The sequence below is a fragment of the Eretmochelys imbricata genome, chromosome 8, assembly GCF_965152235.1.
Source record: "Eretmochelys imbricata isolate rEreImb1 chromosome 8, rEreImb1.hap1, whole genome shotgun sequence".
Classification (NCBI taxonomy): Eukaryota; Metazoa; Chordata; order Testudines; family Cheloniidae; genus Eretmochelys; species Eretmochelys imbricata.
The window spans coordinates 33774197-33788762 of record NC_135579.1 but is presented as its reverse complement, the minus strand read 5'-3'; the positions used below and the strand labels follow the sequence as shown (position 1 = coordinate 33788762).

Below are 14566 nucleotides of genomic sequence, written 5' to 3'. Positions count from 1 at the left end.
TTGCAACAGTGTAGTATAGTGTTATGATGGATGTGGGTCAAAACTGCAACCATCTGTCTCCCAAAGCAAATTATGTAGTGACAGTACACTGCAAGGTTGGTACCTACAACAGTGCTCTTTTACTGGTTCAGCTAGCAATGGTGCAGTTTTCCAGGGCAGACACAGCCTGATTTGCACAAGGTTAAGCAGGTTGTCTAAGGCAGAGCCAGGAATTGAAACATTTCCTGACTCCCAGTCCAGTGTCTTCACTGCAAGACCAAGTTTCCTCTTGCTCTGCTCAGTAACTTAACAAACTTAAGGGCCAATCCTGGACAAGGAATCCTTGAGTAGAACAGCCTTTTGTTGGTCAGCCAGGGCATACATCAGATGAAATGTGCAGCTGGAAAATACAGGCCCCAGCTGCATATTCCTCTTACTCCTGCAATGGAGATGAATTATTGGGTGAAGTCCTCTGAGCTGTATGATATGGTGTCAAACTAGATGATCGTAATTGTCCCTCCTGGCCTTAATAATCTGTGGAGCAAGGATAATGGTTTTCCAGCTGGTGTGTGGTCATTTTGACGTACGGAACTTGGTGCAACTATGTCCCTGTCAGGCCACATTTACTGTCAGACTAGCTGTTCTCCAAGTATCAGTGACTGAGTGGGTGTGTGACACATTTCTGTGGATGTTTATGAACATAAGAACGGCCATACTGGGTAAGACCAATGATCCATCTAGCCCAGTATCCTGCAGAACGCCACTAGCCGTCACCTTCAGCCCCCAACTAAAACCCCTCCAACGCATTATTAAGGATCTACAACCTATCCTAAAGGATGACCCAACACTCTCACAAATCTTGGGAGACAGGCCAGTCCTTGCCTACAGACAGCCCCGCAACCTGAAGCAAATACTCACCAACAACCACATACCACACAACAGAACAACTAACCCAGGAACTTATCCTTGCAACAAAGCCCGTTGCCAATTGTGCCCACATATCTATTCAGGGGACACCATCACAGGGCCTAATAACATCAGCCACACTATCAGAGGCTTGTTCACCTGCACATCCACCAATCTGATATATGCCATCATGTGCCAGCAATGCCCCTCTGCCATGTACATCGGTCAAACTGGACAGTCTCTACGTAAAAGAATAAATGGACACAAATCAGATGTCAAGAATTATAACATTCATAAACCAGTCGGAGAACACTTCAATCTCTCTGGTCACGCAATCACAGACATGAAGGTCGCTATCTTAAAACAAAAAAACTTCAAATCCAGACTCCAGCGAGAAACTGCTGAATTGTAATTCATTTGCAAATTGGATACTATTAATTTAGGCTTAAATAGAGACTGGGAGTGGCTAAGTCATTATGCAAGGTAGCCTATTTCCTCTTGTTTTTTCCTACCCCCCCCCCCCCAGATGTTCTGGTTTAACTTGGATTTAAACTTGGAGAGTGGTCAGTTTGGATGAGCTATTACCAGCAGGAGAGTGAGTTTGTGTGTATATGGGGGTGGGTTTTTGGAGGGGGGTGAGGGAGTGAGAGAACCTGGATTTGTGCAGGAAATGGCCTAACTTGATTATCATGCACATTGTGTAAAGAGTTGTCACTTTGGATGGGCTATCACCAGCAGGAGAGTGAATTTGTGTGGGGGGGTGGAGGGTGAGAAAACCTGGATTTGTACTGGAAATGGCCTAACCTGATGATCACTTTAGATAAGCTATTACCAGCAGGACAGTGGGGTGGGAGGAGGTATTGTTTCATATTCTCTGTGTATATATAAAGTCTGCTGCAGTTTCCACGGTATGCATCCGATGAAGTGAGCTGTAGCTCACGAAAGCTCATGCCCAAATAAATTGGTTAGTCTCTAAGGTGCCACAAGTACTCCTTTTCTTTTTGTCTTCCGACAGTGGCTAATTCCAGGTGCTTCAGAGGGGATGAACAGAACAGGCAATCATCAAGTGATCCATCCTGTTATTATCCACTACCAGCTTCTGGCTAGAGACAGCCAGAGCATGGTATTGTATCCCTAATCATCTTGCCTAATAGTCATTGATGGACCTATCCTCTATGGCTCCATGCATGGGAAACCATAGCTCCATATAGGCAGCGAAGGAGCAATAAGAGCTCCATTTTTCATGCACAGGGCGCTGAGAAGCAATGATGGTAAATAATGACCAGTGAGAATGAGGTGGCTTTCCAAGGATGTGCTCTGTGCCCGTGACAGCACATAGCCTGAGCAGCGTGTTCTAACACGATTCTGTGTTCAGAGTATGTGTGTGTGTGTATGCGGAGAGCTACGTAGGCCCAGCTCCTCAAAAGTATTTAGACGCCTCGCTCTCACTGATTTCCATTGGGCCGCATGGTTTTGCTGCGCTCAGCTGGACACATATGCAAGAGGAGAACCAGAGGGTGTTGGGGGGTCTGATCCAGCCTGGCCACCCCCTGCCACCCACTCTCAGTCCCGTGGCAGGGGGTGAGCAGGCTGGCTCCGGCAGGACGGGGCAGGATCGGACCCCACCTGCACCTAGGCAGGAAGTGTGACACTGTCCCAGTGGGGCTGGGGCTGGTGTGCAAGGCTGCTGTGCCCTGGCTCTCTGCTTCCATAGCTCCTGCCACGTGGGCAGGACCCGCCCTGGCCCGGTAGCCCGTCCCTGCTGCGCCAGCTGATGCTTCCCCACACGTGGGCCTTGCCCTTTAAGAACCACCACTTGGCCTGACGCGGCACTGCTGAGACATCGCGAGATCCAGGCCTCTCCCTCTGTGACCAGTTCTGCCCCCTCCCGGCCCGGAGAACTACAAACCCCGACATGCGCTGCACGGGGGGCGGAGGCTGGTCTGAGGTAGTCAGCCAATAGTGATGGGGAGAGCGCGGCCCGGCGGGACCAGCCAATGGCGAAGAGCGACTGGAAAGGCGCCGATTGGCGAAGCCGTAGAGTCCCGCCCCTTTTTCTCCTCCCCGCCCTCTCCGGGGTCCCTCGGAAGTGATGTCACAGGCCCCATGTGAGCAGATTGCAACACATGCAGCGCGGAGAGGGGGAGAGAAGCCGGTTTCCGACGTCAGAGCCGCCTCGAGCCCCGAGCCGCCCCCGCCGCCGCGCAGGGAGGAGGAGCCGCCGCCGCCGCCGGGGGGACAGGGCCTGAGGTGAGCGCCGCTCCGGGCGGGGTCGCGGGGCGCGCGGGCCGGGACTAACCGCTGTGCTCTGTGTCCGCCGGCCCGGCCGCCGCAGGGAGGAGGCGGAGGAGGAGAAGATGGCGGACGACCCCAGCGCTGCCGACCGGAACGTGGAGATCTGGAAGATCAAGAAGCTCATCAAGAGCCTGGAGGCGGCCCGCGGGTGAGCAGCAGTGGGGAGCGGGCGGGGCCTGCGCGGGGCCGGGGCTGAGGGGGCCGGGGTGGGGTCTCCCCGGTCCCAGCTGGGAGCGGACGGGCGGCCGCCACTCCCGCGTGTCCCCGGCTGGGCGGAGGCTCGGTTTCCTCGCTCCGCTGGTCCGGGGGCGGGCTGGTTTCCGCCGCTGGCCTGCGCGGGGCAGCGTTTGAACCGACCCCGGGCCGGGCGCGAATCGCTCGGGCCAGAGCGAGCCCCACCCGGGTGGAGGGGGCCTCGCCGGCGCCAGGCTTCCCGGGCAGCGGGCCTCTGAGGCTACTCCGCCCAAGGCGATGAGGGCCATGGGGGGACAAGCTATTGGGCCGCCCTCCCCTCCCCGTGCGCGGCTCCCGCGGGTTTGGGAGCGGCACCGTCGGGCAGCAGGGCGGGCAGTGAGTGAGGAGCCGCTGGCAGCTCTGCCAAGGCCCGGCACCGAGGTGATCATGTTATGCTCATCGGTGCTGGAGCCCTGCTGACAGGTTGGCGGGATCTGAACGCGAAGATGTCCCTGTGTGAGGACAGCCAGGGTGACACAAAACATGAGGTGGAATTGATCAGGGTAATTAAATTTCTGTGTTTTGGGGTTTAAATCAGTGCGTCTTCCCCAGTGGACAAATGACCCCATAATAATCCCTTGTGGGTGTCCTGCAGCTTCTTCTGAAGAACTAAGTACTGAGCGCTGCCGTACAGGATACTGGACTGGATGGCTTCATGGTTTGATCTCATGTAAATTCCCTGTGTGTTGTGGCATTCTCCCTTAAACATCTGCATAGGCATCTAGATAAAGTTGGGGATTTAGAACAGTGGGCTCTCTGAATTGCCAGAAGTTCAGAAATGTGCAACATGTGATGCTTTGGGAATCCAGATACAGAGACTCTTTTGATGATAACTGAGGGGAAAGGAGGTTTAAGTTGGCTGTGATACCTTAACTAGCTGCTGGCATATACTCATAGCAACTGGATACATTCTTGGCAGAAAGTAAGCTATCCTAGCATTAGTAGCTTGTAACTCGAGATGTGCACATATCACTGAGTAAGTCTGGCAGTTGCCATGTGGTATGCATTTTGGTCAGAGGTGGTTTGAGATGAAGTTCCTAAAAGCTGGCATTTTCTCAGCAGAGCTAAAATGCGGGGGAATGTTAGGTGTGTATAATGAAGTAACCATTACATGCCCACACTAAGCTAGAACACTGAATGTCTGTTCCAGTTCAGGGAGTTTTAAGATATTTTCCATTCCCTTGCAGTTGTTCCAGTATCACCGGGTGGGGGAGGGGGGAAGCTTCAGCTTTCTTTAGCAGCCTCTAATAATCTGTCTAAACAGGCTGTTGAAACAAGCAGGTGCTTTCAGTGTTTCAGTTGATTTCGGCTGAAAATAAAAACCTTTGTGTTAAAGGTTGGAGTATTTTAAATGCAAGAGGGAGAGTGAAGTGCTCTCTATAGAGACACAATGATAAAAGTTTCAGTACAAAAGCAAAGCATGGAATTGATTTTTCTTTTTGGGGGAGGAGTGGGGGAAGAGAATTGCAGTGTCTTCCTCAAGGCACCATTGTGAACCTAGGAAATAGGTTTGTGTTGCAGTCGGTAGGTCTATGACTTGCTTCATTAAGCAAAAGCTCTCTACAGCTGTTTGCCCATGGAAACACCACAGCCCCTCTGTGTTTTTCAGCACTGAAGACTAATCCTGTGCATCTAAGGGAAGTGGGGAACCGTCTGAGTGCTGCTTTTCCTGGTGGCTGCAAGAGCACCAAGCTGAGCATTCCAGGGGCACAGCCCTCCTCTTGAATGGGGTGGAGTTGGGAACTCCTAATGGCCCAGTTGTCATGTCAGCTGGATTTTAAGAATGTCAGCTTCTAGTTTGGGGTTTGTGGAGGCTTGTGCAGACAGTCCTAATGCTGGGTTGGGTTTTACCCTAGATGCAAGGGCATGCTGGAGAAAAGTGGGCTCAGGGTTTGACTTTTGTTCAGTTCTTCTGCAGTCAGCTAGGTAGAGCTTTATATACTTCCTCTACTTTCTTTGGTGTGAGTGACTAATGGTATCTTTTCTCTTTACTACCACAGCCAAAAAGTGATTGTCTTGCTGTAAAAGAGTGAGAACCCCTGACTCCCCCAAAAGCTGGCAGCTAACCCTTCTCAGAAGTATATGGTCACATTACATTATAAGCCACTGAGTCCGTCTGTGCCTCAGGCCCTTTCTCCAGTACTTTTCCTTAGCAATTTAGGTGCAAAAAAAAGAAAATTGTTTGAAGCTTCTTTGCCTGGATGTTGAAAAGAAGTCAGTTCTTCACCCCTTGTTTGATGATCTTACAGAGACAAGGTGGGTGAGGTGATATCTTGTATTGGACCAACTACTGTTGGTAGAAGAGACAACTTTTAGGTGTGTATAGTGAAGTAGTCATTACATACCCACACTCATCTAGAACACTGAATGTCTGTTCCAGTTCAGGGATCTGTAGGATACTTTTCCTTCCAGTTGTTCCAGTATCACCAGCTGATACTGAGCTATTCTTCAGAGCTGTGTTGATCTCATGTATGTTTCCCTGGGGGTGGTTATGGCCCTGGGTTAATGTGACTAACCAGTGTATTTTTGCTGATTATCTAGTCTGGCTCCATAGGAGCCTGAGCTATATCTACACTGTAGCCTGGAGCGAGCCGCCTACCCCAGGAGGAGTCACTTGTGCTAGCTGTGTGAACATTGCAGCCCAGACAGCAGCTTGGATGCTCAAGCCCACCAAACCCATGAGTCTGAGCTCGGGTGGCTAGCCCAAGTCTCTGCTGCATTTTTAATGCACTAGCTCAAGCCCTGCATGGTTGGGAGAGCTATGGCTATTAGAGCTATTGTGTCGCTAATGAAGACAGCTTGTATCTTTGAATTCAGAATGCAGTAGGAATCTAAGCAGGTATGGGGTGGTACAGGTGTGTGCTGGAGTTTCCTGTTAAACTGCTTGTGAAGTCAGCCACTGTGCTCTAGCATCCCTCTCTGTTTAGAGAGATGCTGATGATAGCTGGGCTGCATGGAACATTCACTAGCCATCATGTACTGCTAACATTCTGGTGCTCAGTTTCAAAGTGAATCCTAGAATAGAATCATAGAATATCAGGGTTGGAAGGGACCTCGGGAGGTCATCTAGTCCAACCCCCTGCTCAAAGCAGGACCGATCCCTAATTAAATCAAGTGTGTTGACATAAGCAGGGTTAGTCCAGAAAGATAGTTCTTTAGAGTTTTTGTTTGCAGTAGATGACTATTGCAAGGGTCAGTAGTGAGAGAACTCAGCTAAGCACAGAAACCATGAGCTTCAGAAAAAAGGCAGCGTGGAAACTAACAGAGTGAATGCAGTTAAGGGGGAAAGAGTTTTGCACAAAGGATAATACCCTCTAAATAAAGTGTTTTGGTGCAAAGCACCAGGCTGTGGACTAGAGAAATAAGGGACACGGTGGGTGGAGGAAGAGGAGCGTGTTATGTGTTGGCTAATATATAGTAAAATCCTAGTGAAGACAAGGTAGTCTAACTTAAACTTGTGCTAGCAGGTCAGGGAAACACCAGATCCTAGGATTCATCTAGCTCTGCAATACATGCTAGAACTGCAGCTACCATGTCTTCATTAGGATTTTACTTTGGTTTGGTCTTCACTTAAAAGTTGTTGTCATAGCTACCCTGGTCAGGCGGGTGGGGGGAAAATGCACACTCTGACCGACACAGCTATGCCAACAAACCCTTTAGTGCAGATGTAGTTGTGCTGGCAGAAGGGGGTTTCTGTCAATGTAGCTAACAGTGTTCAGGGCGGTGCTGTTCCTGTGCTGACAAACTCTTCTGTGGGTGTAGGCTGCACCTACGCCAGGGGTACGTTGATGGCTATGCTGGCATAGGCTCCATAGTGTAGACCAGGGGTTCTCAAACTTCATTGCACTGCGATCCGCTTCTGACAACAAAAATTATTACACAACCCCAGGAGGGGGGACTGAAGCCTGAGCCCTGCTGCCCTGAGTGGGAGAGGGCCAAAGCCCAAACCCCACTGCCATGGGTGGGTAGACAGAAGCCAAAGGGCTTCAGCCCCAGGCAGGGTGCCTGTAACTTGAGCACCTCTGCCCAGGACTGAAGTCCTCAGGCTTCACCACTTGGGGGGGGCTCTGGCTTCTTCCTCAGGCCCCAGCAAATCTAAGCCAGCCTGGTGACCCCATTCAAATGGGGTTGCGACCCACTTTGGGGTCCCGACCCACAGCTTGAGAACCACTGGTGTAGACATGTTAACCAGAGGGTCCGAGACTGAGAGAGGTCTTTTAAAAACATGTTAACTAACTGTGTTGTAAAGAGCCTAGTGTAGACAGGACAGGTTATGCTCTAATGTGTTGGTTGCAGGAACCCATAAGTCGATCCCTGATGAACACATTATATCTTATGCTGCTCCTCAGATGGGGATAGGCTCAGCAACTACCTAGTAGCTCGAAGTTCTTCAGCACAAGAGAATTGAACCAGTGGAACAGGTTTTTCCTGTCCTCAGGAGTCATTTCCTTTCCCTGTGAAGTTGGAGGACCAGCTCTGAGAATTCTAGGATGGGTGGGTGGCAGGCATGGTCCTGGAGAAACAGGGTGATGCAAAGGTTAGGGACTCAGAAGTGCATTAGTAAGGAAGGGTGGAGATGCGGTAAACAGTAACCAAAAGCAGTGTCCCAGTTCCATGTGCTGGGTGTAACTGAGGTGGGTCTAGGTCTGTACAGCACAAGGTAATAAGTAGACACATGATGGCAAAGCTATTCTGGCTCTTTTTTGACCACTTGTAAAATCTCAGTGAAATCTGCAGGGTGTTCCCGAAAGGGTTAACAAGTGAGTGCGATGCCAGGGCATACTTTTATCATGTCTATGGAATAGATGAGGTAAGCAGCAGGGATGTGGCCAGAAAACTGAGGGAATGGAACAGGACTCCATATTTACCAGATGCTGACGAGGCAGAGGCCAGTACAAAAGAGGGGTCCCACCAGAGAGATTTGGGGCAACATCCCAGACAATACCAGCTCCTGGAAAGGTGGTGGAATTCCTGTCAAGGTGCTGTCCTTGGACCCTGCTCTCTTTCTCTTCAGCATCTGGCTAGTTAAGTACCCATTGAATCAAATTTCTCTTCCCTTTGCTGCTGGAAGGGAACAGCTGTGGTCAGGGAGTGTCTGATGGTCCAAACTAGCCATGTCTTCTTATTAGTTACTCCCCTTTCTCCCAAGTTAGATGAGCTGCAAACTGATCGTTGTAAAAGTTAATGAGGCAGACTCCTTAGGGAATGATGAGGGAAGGAGAGTAGCTATCTGCTTCTTATTGTGTGAGTGAGAGCAGACAGGGCCTGAAAACCTATGTACTTGTGACCCTGGTGACTAAACTATTACTAGCCAGTGGCAGACTGGCTGGGGGCCAGTAAGGTGAGTGCAGTACCCTGGAGAGAAACCCAGCCCCTAGTCATCTCCAGCTGCAAGGGAAGGGGAGAGTGCTGAAATTCTTACTAAGGTGCAGTGCTTGGTCATTTTTTTGGATCATCTTTGGCTATTACATTCTTACATAACTGACTCTTCACATTGCCCATGTGCTGGGAGAGGAGTTCTCTTTGAGCCTCCTGGCTGCTGCAGCAGTGGGCTGGTGTCTCCACTGCTCTAACTATTCCTATCCACTGTGGTCTGGCTGCTGCAGAGGGCAGAAGAGAAAGGGTATTGGCCACTGTACTCCTCCCTAGCCTCTTTTTATTTGGGTTGGTCCTCTTTCATCCCTCCCCCTTTGAATAATTCCCCTGCCTGCTTCTGTTGCTGCCCACAGCTTTCCCACTAGCCGTATAAAGCTGACAAATCTTTGAATTTTCTTGGTGACCAGGGTGGCTGAACTAGATAGCTATGAAACTGCCAGACTCATTAACTTCAACTGTTGCTGCTTGGTAAACCTGAATAGTGGCTCAGTTTCTGCAAGCCATCTTGATCACGCTCTTATCAAGCTGAGGTGAAACGTGTTGCTGCCCCGTTTGGGGGGATGAATGGATTTTCAAACCCAGAGTAAGGGAGTACAAAGGAGGACTGATAGAGGAGCTGTTCTCCCTACAGTAAGGAGGAACGCTCCTGATGGTGCCTGTACAGCAGAGCCTAATGACATGAGCATGTTGGCCACCTAAATCCATCAGATAAACTGAGGGTATTGGGGAAAGGGAGATGATCATGAGGATGAATGCCTACTAGCCAGCAAATCTCCAACAACTACATTCAGGACTGCTGAGCCTGTGAGCCCTTATGTGAATCCATCCTTACAGGGCTGGAAGAGAAGGGTGATGGAGGGACAGCTGTAGCAGCAGCTCTGCACCCGAGTAGAGGGATTCCCTTTCAGGGGAAATAGATCTTACTAAATGTTGTTGAAATGGGGGGCAAAGCAGAAACTTGGAAGGAGTGTTGTGGGGGCTGATAGTGTCTACAAACACAAGTAAGGCTGACAAATGGATGGGTAAGAGTTGAGGGCAGTAGCCGGTGAAGTGACTGTGGAATACCCCTGACCCTCTAGGATTGTATAGTAGCTTTACTGGCCCATGATAAATCAGGTTTGCTTTTCTTCCAAACTAAGTAAATACCCTTAAAAAGAGGGGTTCACTTGGGAACTAAAGCAGATGCTTCCTTTCATAGCAAAAGGAGAAATTGACCTGTTCAGAAGCAATTCTGCACCTAATCCTAAGAACTAAACCAACCGGGGTGGGCCGGGGGGAGTCTTAGTGATCGGGATCATCCCTGTGAAGGCAGAGCCGTGCAGGCTCTTGAAGAGACCTGCTGGATAGCATGCATCTCCCTGCATGTCTTAGATGTAGGAAAGTAAACACAGTAAATACAGGTTTCAGAGTAACAGCCGTGTTAGTCTGTATTCGCAAAAAGAAAAGGAGTACTTGTGGCACCTTAGAGACTAACCAATTTATTTGAGCATAAGCTTTCGTGAGGCATCCGATGAAGTGAGCTGTAGCTCACGAAAGCTTATGCTCAAATAAATTGGTTAGTCTCTAAGGTGCCACAAGTACTCCTTTTCTTTTTACAGTAAATACAAAGTGAGGTAAAAAGATTGAGGTTCAAAGTTGCATGCAGGAATGCCTGCAAAATAGCATACTTAATAGCTGATCTGTTTCAAAACTGGTTATACTTATAACTTAACAAAAGGTGGTACCCAGTATATGTTGCAGAAAGCTGCCATTGTTTCTGAATTTTCCTTTGACCCATCAGGCAACTTACTGACCCATGTGGAATGGCCCAGTTACAGGAGTAGCCTCAGGTTGCCATTGCTTTCCAGCCCTGTGCTACACTAATTGAAATCCATTCTGGGTAATGGCACGCTGTCAAAGCTAGGAGGGCTTGAATTAGATCTACATGCATTGTTTTGGTGCATGCTCGTACCATGCCAGTCTTGTGAGCTGGCAAGACTTTTTGGGCCCCCTGGAAGTTCACGTACCCTGCTGGCTCTGGAGAAAAGGCAGATTTAGTAGTTGGTGTGATATTGGCATGACGGGCCTCTTAACAAATGACCCATAACTTTTATTAAGTAGTGGGGATTTTGTATGCTGCATAGCACTAACCTTGAACGGCTGACGTTACGCTCCTGTAAGAATGAATGGGCACTCCGTTTTGAGTGAGATGTCCCTTTACACTTTTGCCTAGTTCCTGTCCTGTCTGAGGACAGGGCTCTGGCTAAAGGAAAAGGTTCAGTAGGGGCATGCTGGCATTTTGTTGGTGTGTACGAGAGAGACAGGCTTGTCTGTTTTGATGAAGATAATAAAGAATATATCAAAATTCAGCAACATGAGTATTTAAACTACTTATCGAAACAACAGATCTTCCTGGCTGTGAATGGCCCACTCTATCAATAGCAGGCATAGCATAAGGCCTTGTTAATACTGGGTTATGCTGCCTCAACTACACTGGTCTAGTTAATGCAGTACAGCCTTCCCTAGTGTGGATCCCCCCTGGCTATTTCTGTGTTGGGCGGATGGATTGGAGAACAGGTATTAGGCACCTTTATAGCAGTATAATTGCATCCACATGAGGGTTTGTACTGATATCGCTATTTCACCGCCCCTTCCCCCCCCCCAAAAAAACAAAACAAAAAATAAAAAACCTGACAGTTATACTGATCAACATCCAAGTGGAGGCCAGGCTTAAGAAGGAACAAGCTGCCGTACCCGTTCTCATTTTGCGCACACTCTTCTGGCACTCTCCCCACAAGCAAAGCCCTTGCAGCTTGAATTGGTATCCTCATTTCCATCTTGACCCTACCCCACCTCTGGATCCTGGTGAGTGGGAGCTGGAAAACTCACTCTGTCTAGTTGAATAGGAAACTTTCCCAGTCCTGAGTCTGCAGCTTTCCCTGAATGTTATCCACTTCCGCAGAATCTAAGCTTTCCTCTTAGTGTCCCTTGTGGTTGTGGAAAAGCTCCCAAAGGTGAGCGGGAGTGTAAGCAGTTCTGTCTTCCTGAGCCTGCACTGCAGCCATCCAGCTGCTGTTTTGTTGCTGCTTAGAACTCTACCGAAATGCAGCAAAGTGCAAACTGACCAGAGCCTTGTCCATTGGGTCTGCTGCTGGGCATACCCCTGGGGTAGCTGTGAAACTCTGTAAAAAAGTCAAATAGGCTTTACCTTGCTGCAGCAGGGCAAACTCTGAGCAACAGAGGCCAGCAGTGGACTGCTCACTGAGGAGAACCTGAAATCTGAGACTGGGGAAGGCTGGGTTAGCAGAGACCGCTCATGCAGCGAATGGAAGAGCTTTGGGGGGGGAGAGGATCACATAGAACAGCAGCCAGAGGTAGAAGGGAAGTATCTGTATCACAAAGGCTACAAAATTGTCTGGGAATGGCACCCTGATAGGAATCCCAGCACTCTTAGGGCAGTGTGGTTTGGCTGATCACCTAGGCACTGCCCCGGGCTATATAGCCACTTATTGCGATGTAATCCTGTGGACATTAGGTGACAAACTGTGCACTCTGTGAGGGGTAGGTTTGAATGGAAAATGGACAGGGAGAGATTAGCAAAGTTAGAAGAGCAGGGTTGAAAATTCAGGGGAGGGAGGTGTAGAAGGCAACAACATGTGGTGGGGAACAAAAGGGGTTTAAGGTGATGGGGAGGAAGGATGGATACTGGTAATAGCAGAGGAAAAGATAGTGCCAAGATGTGAAGGCAGGAAGGAAAAGCCTATCTAATGGCATGCGGGGGGGGAGGGAACAGGCTGCATTTTAAAAAATGCAGTAAAAAGTTGACTGCAAACAGGACACAACTGTCATCCTGCAGCAGGACTTCGGGAGAAGAGTGTGACAGTATGCACATTAACTGGGGCTACTTTCCAAGCCCTCTAGTCTTCCCTGTCTCCCTCTGTGGGCTGGAGGGATTTGCAGCCCCTATCACAATCTGTCTTGAGGCTTGGTGGGGTGAGTGGGGAGGGAAACGGGACTCTGGAATGTCTGTGAGTGGCCAGAGGAGTGCAGGAAGGAGATAAAGGTACTCCCGTCTGCACAGTCTCAGAGCATGTCTGCTTTCAAGCATCAAGCTTTAGGCGTCCTCCCATGCACTGAACAGAGTAATCTGGAATTGTAACATGGTGGGTTCACCTTTAATAAAACCCCTTTGCCTGTTCTTGCATCAGGGTTGGGGCAGTTCCAAAGTAAATGACTCCATATTCAACCTGAGAGAGAAGGCTTGAGTTAGGTCCCAACTATTAGATCTTTATCCACCAGTAACACTACGTGAGATTTACGTTACTGAAGGGAAAATAAGTCTCTTGTTTTGGGCTGAGGGTCCCTCAGTCAAGTCTGCAGCATGTGAGAAGAGTTCTGTGTTTTCTGTTTCTCCTGAAGGCTCACCTAAATCTGTTTAATAGAGATGTTGCTTAGCTTCTAGGGAGTTCTCTGAATAGTTACTGCTCTGGTAGATGAGAGAAGTGCATTAAAAGTCATACAATTGACTATGTTAACTATTAACCTTAAGGAGAAGCTTTAGACTCCATAACTTAAGTTACATATCATTACTAACCTAATTCCTGTCCCATTAGTCAGCTTTTTGGAGTCTCTGTAAATCTCTGCCTTTGCTTACAGTGTCCTGCTGCTATGAGATCTCTAGGAGGTAGAGCAATGGCTATTGTCCTGTTAGTGAGATGTTGCAGGTTAGCAAGAGACGCTTTCTCCTTGAAGAAAAGATAGAGGACTAAAACTGACAGTCAGCATGTGCTCTCCATGTCAGTTTCCCTTGTTCCTAATAAACTTGTCCTGTTAACAGATCCCTTTGTGCTTGAAGCTAAGAGGCACCAATGAAAGTAGACTTCCTTACTTTATGGTTATTCTTGTGTTCTGTGTTCTAATTGGATTGCTAAACAGCTACTTCAGTTACATTGTATAAAGAGTGCTTTATGAAACCTGATTTTGGCCATCTTCGACCAGAGAGCCCATCAAAGCTATGAGCTGTTTAGCCCAGGCTGAAGGGAGGGCTAAATGTATGTTGTATGAGCTGGCCACTCTTGATAAGGAGTGTTTGCAGAAAGACTGCTTAGGGTATGGCCCTTTTTTGGTAGCCAGACTTCAGGTTAAAGCAGGGGTTCCCAAACTTCATTGTGCCGCAACCCCCTTCTGACAACAAAAATTACTACAAGACCCCACGATGGGGGACCTGAGCCTGCCCAAGCCCTGTCGCCCTGGGTGGGTGGTCCAAAGGCCAAGGGCTTCAGTGCTGAGGAGGTCTGGCTGATGCCAAAGCCTGAGCCTCGCCACCCAGGGCAGTGGGGCTCAGTCTTTGGCCCCAGACTCCAGCAAGTCTAACACCAGTCCAGGCGACCCCCTTAAAATGGGGTCCCGACTCAGTTTGAGAACCACTGGGTTAGAGCATGGTTTTGCATCCATGCCCCTCCTGACTAATAGGCATTGATGGATCTATCCTTCATGAATTTATCTAGTTCTTTTTTTAACCCTGTTATAGTCTTGGCCTTCACAACATCCTCTGGCAAGGAGTTCCAAAGCTTGACGGTGCGTTGTGTGAAGAAAGACTTCCTTTTGTTTATTTTAAACCTGCTGCCTATTAATTTCATTTGGCGACCCCTAGTTCTTGTGTTCTGAGAAGGAGTAAATAACATTCCTTATTTACTTTCTTCCCACTAGTCATGATTTTATAGACCTCTATCATATCTCCCCTTAGTTGTCTCTTTTCCAAGCTGAAAAGTCCCCATCTTATTAATCTGTCCTCATA

At 48.9% G+C, this 14566-nt stretch overlaps 1 protein-coding gene across 1 annotated transcript in view; it reads left to right on the top strand.

The window, feature by feature from the left end:
* Nucleotides 1-2982: 2982 nt before the first annotated feature.
* ETF1 (eukaryotic translation termination factor 1) overlaps nucleotides 2983-14566 on the top strand; it is a 37543-nt gene continuing 25959 nt past the window's right edge. Inside the window, exons 1-2 of the mRNA XM_077824398.1 lie at nucleotides 2983-3135; nucleotides 3221-3328. Of these exons, the coding sequence (XP_077680524.1) occupies nucleotides 3243-3328 (86 nt within the window). The 5' untranslated portion in view covers nucleotides 2983-3135; nucleotides 3221-3242. The remainder of the gene's footprint in view (nucleotides 3136-3220; nucleotides 3329-14566) is intronic.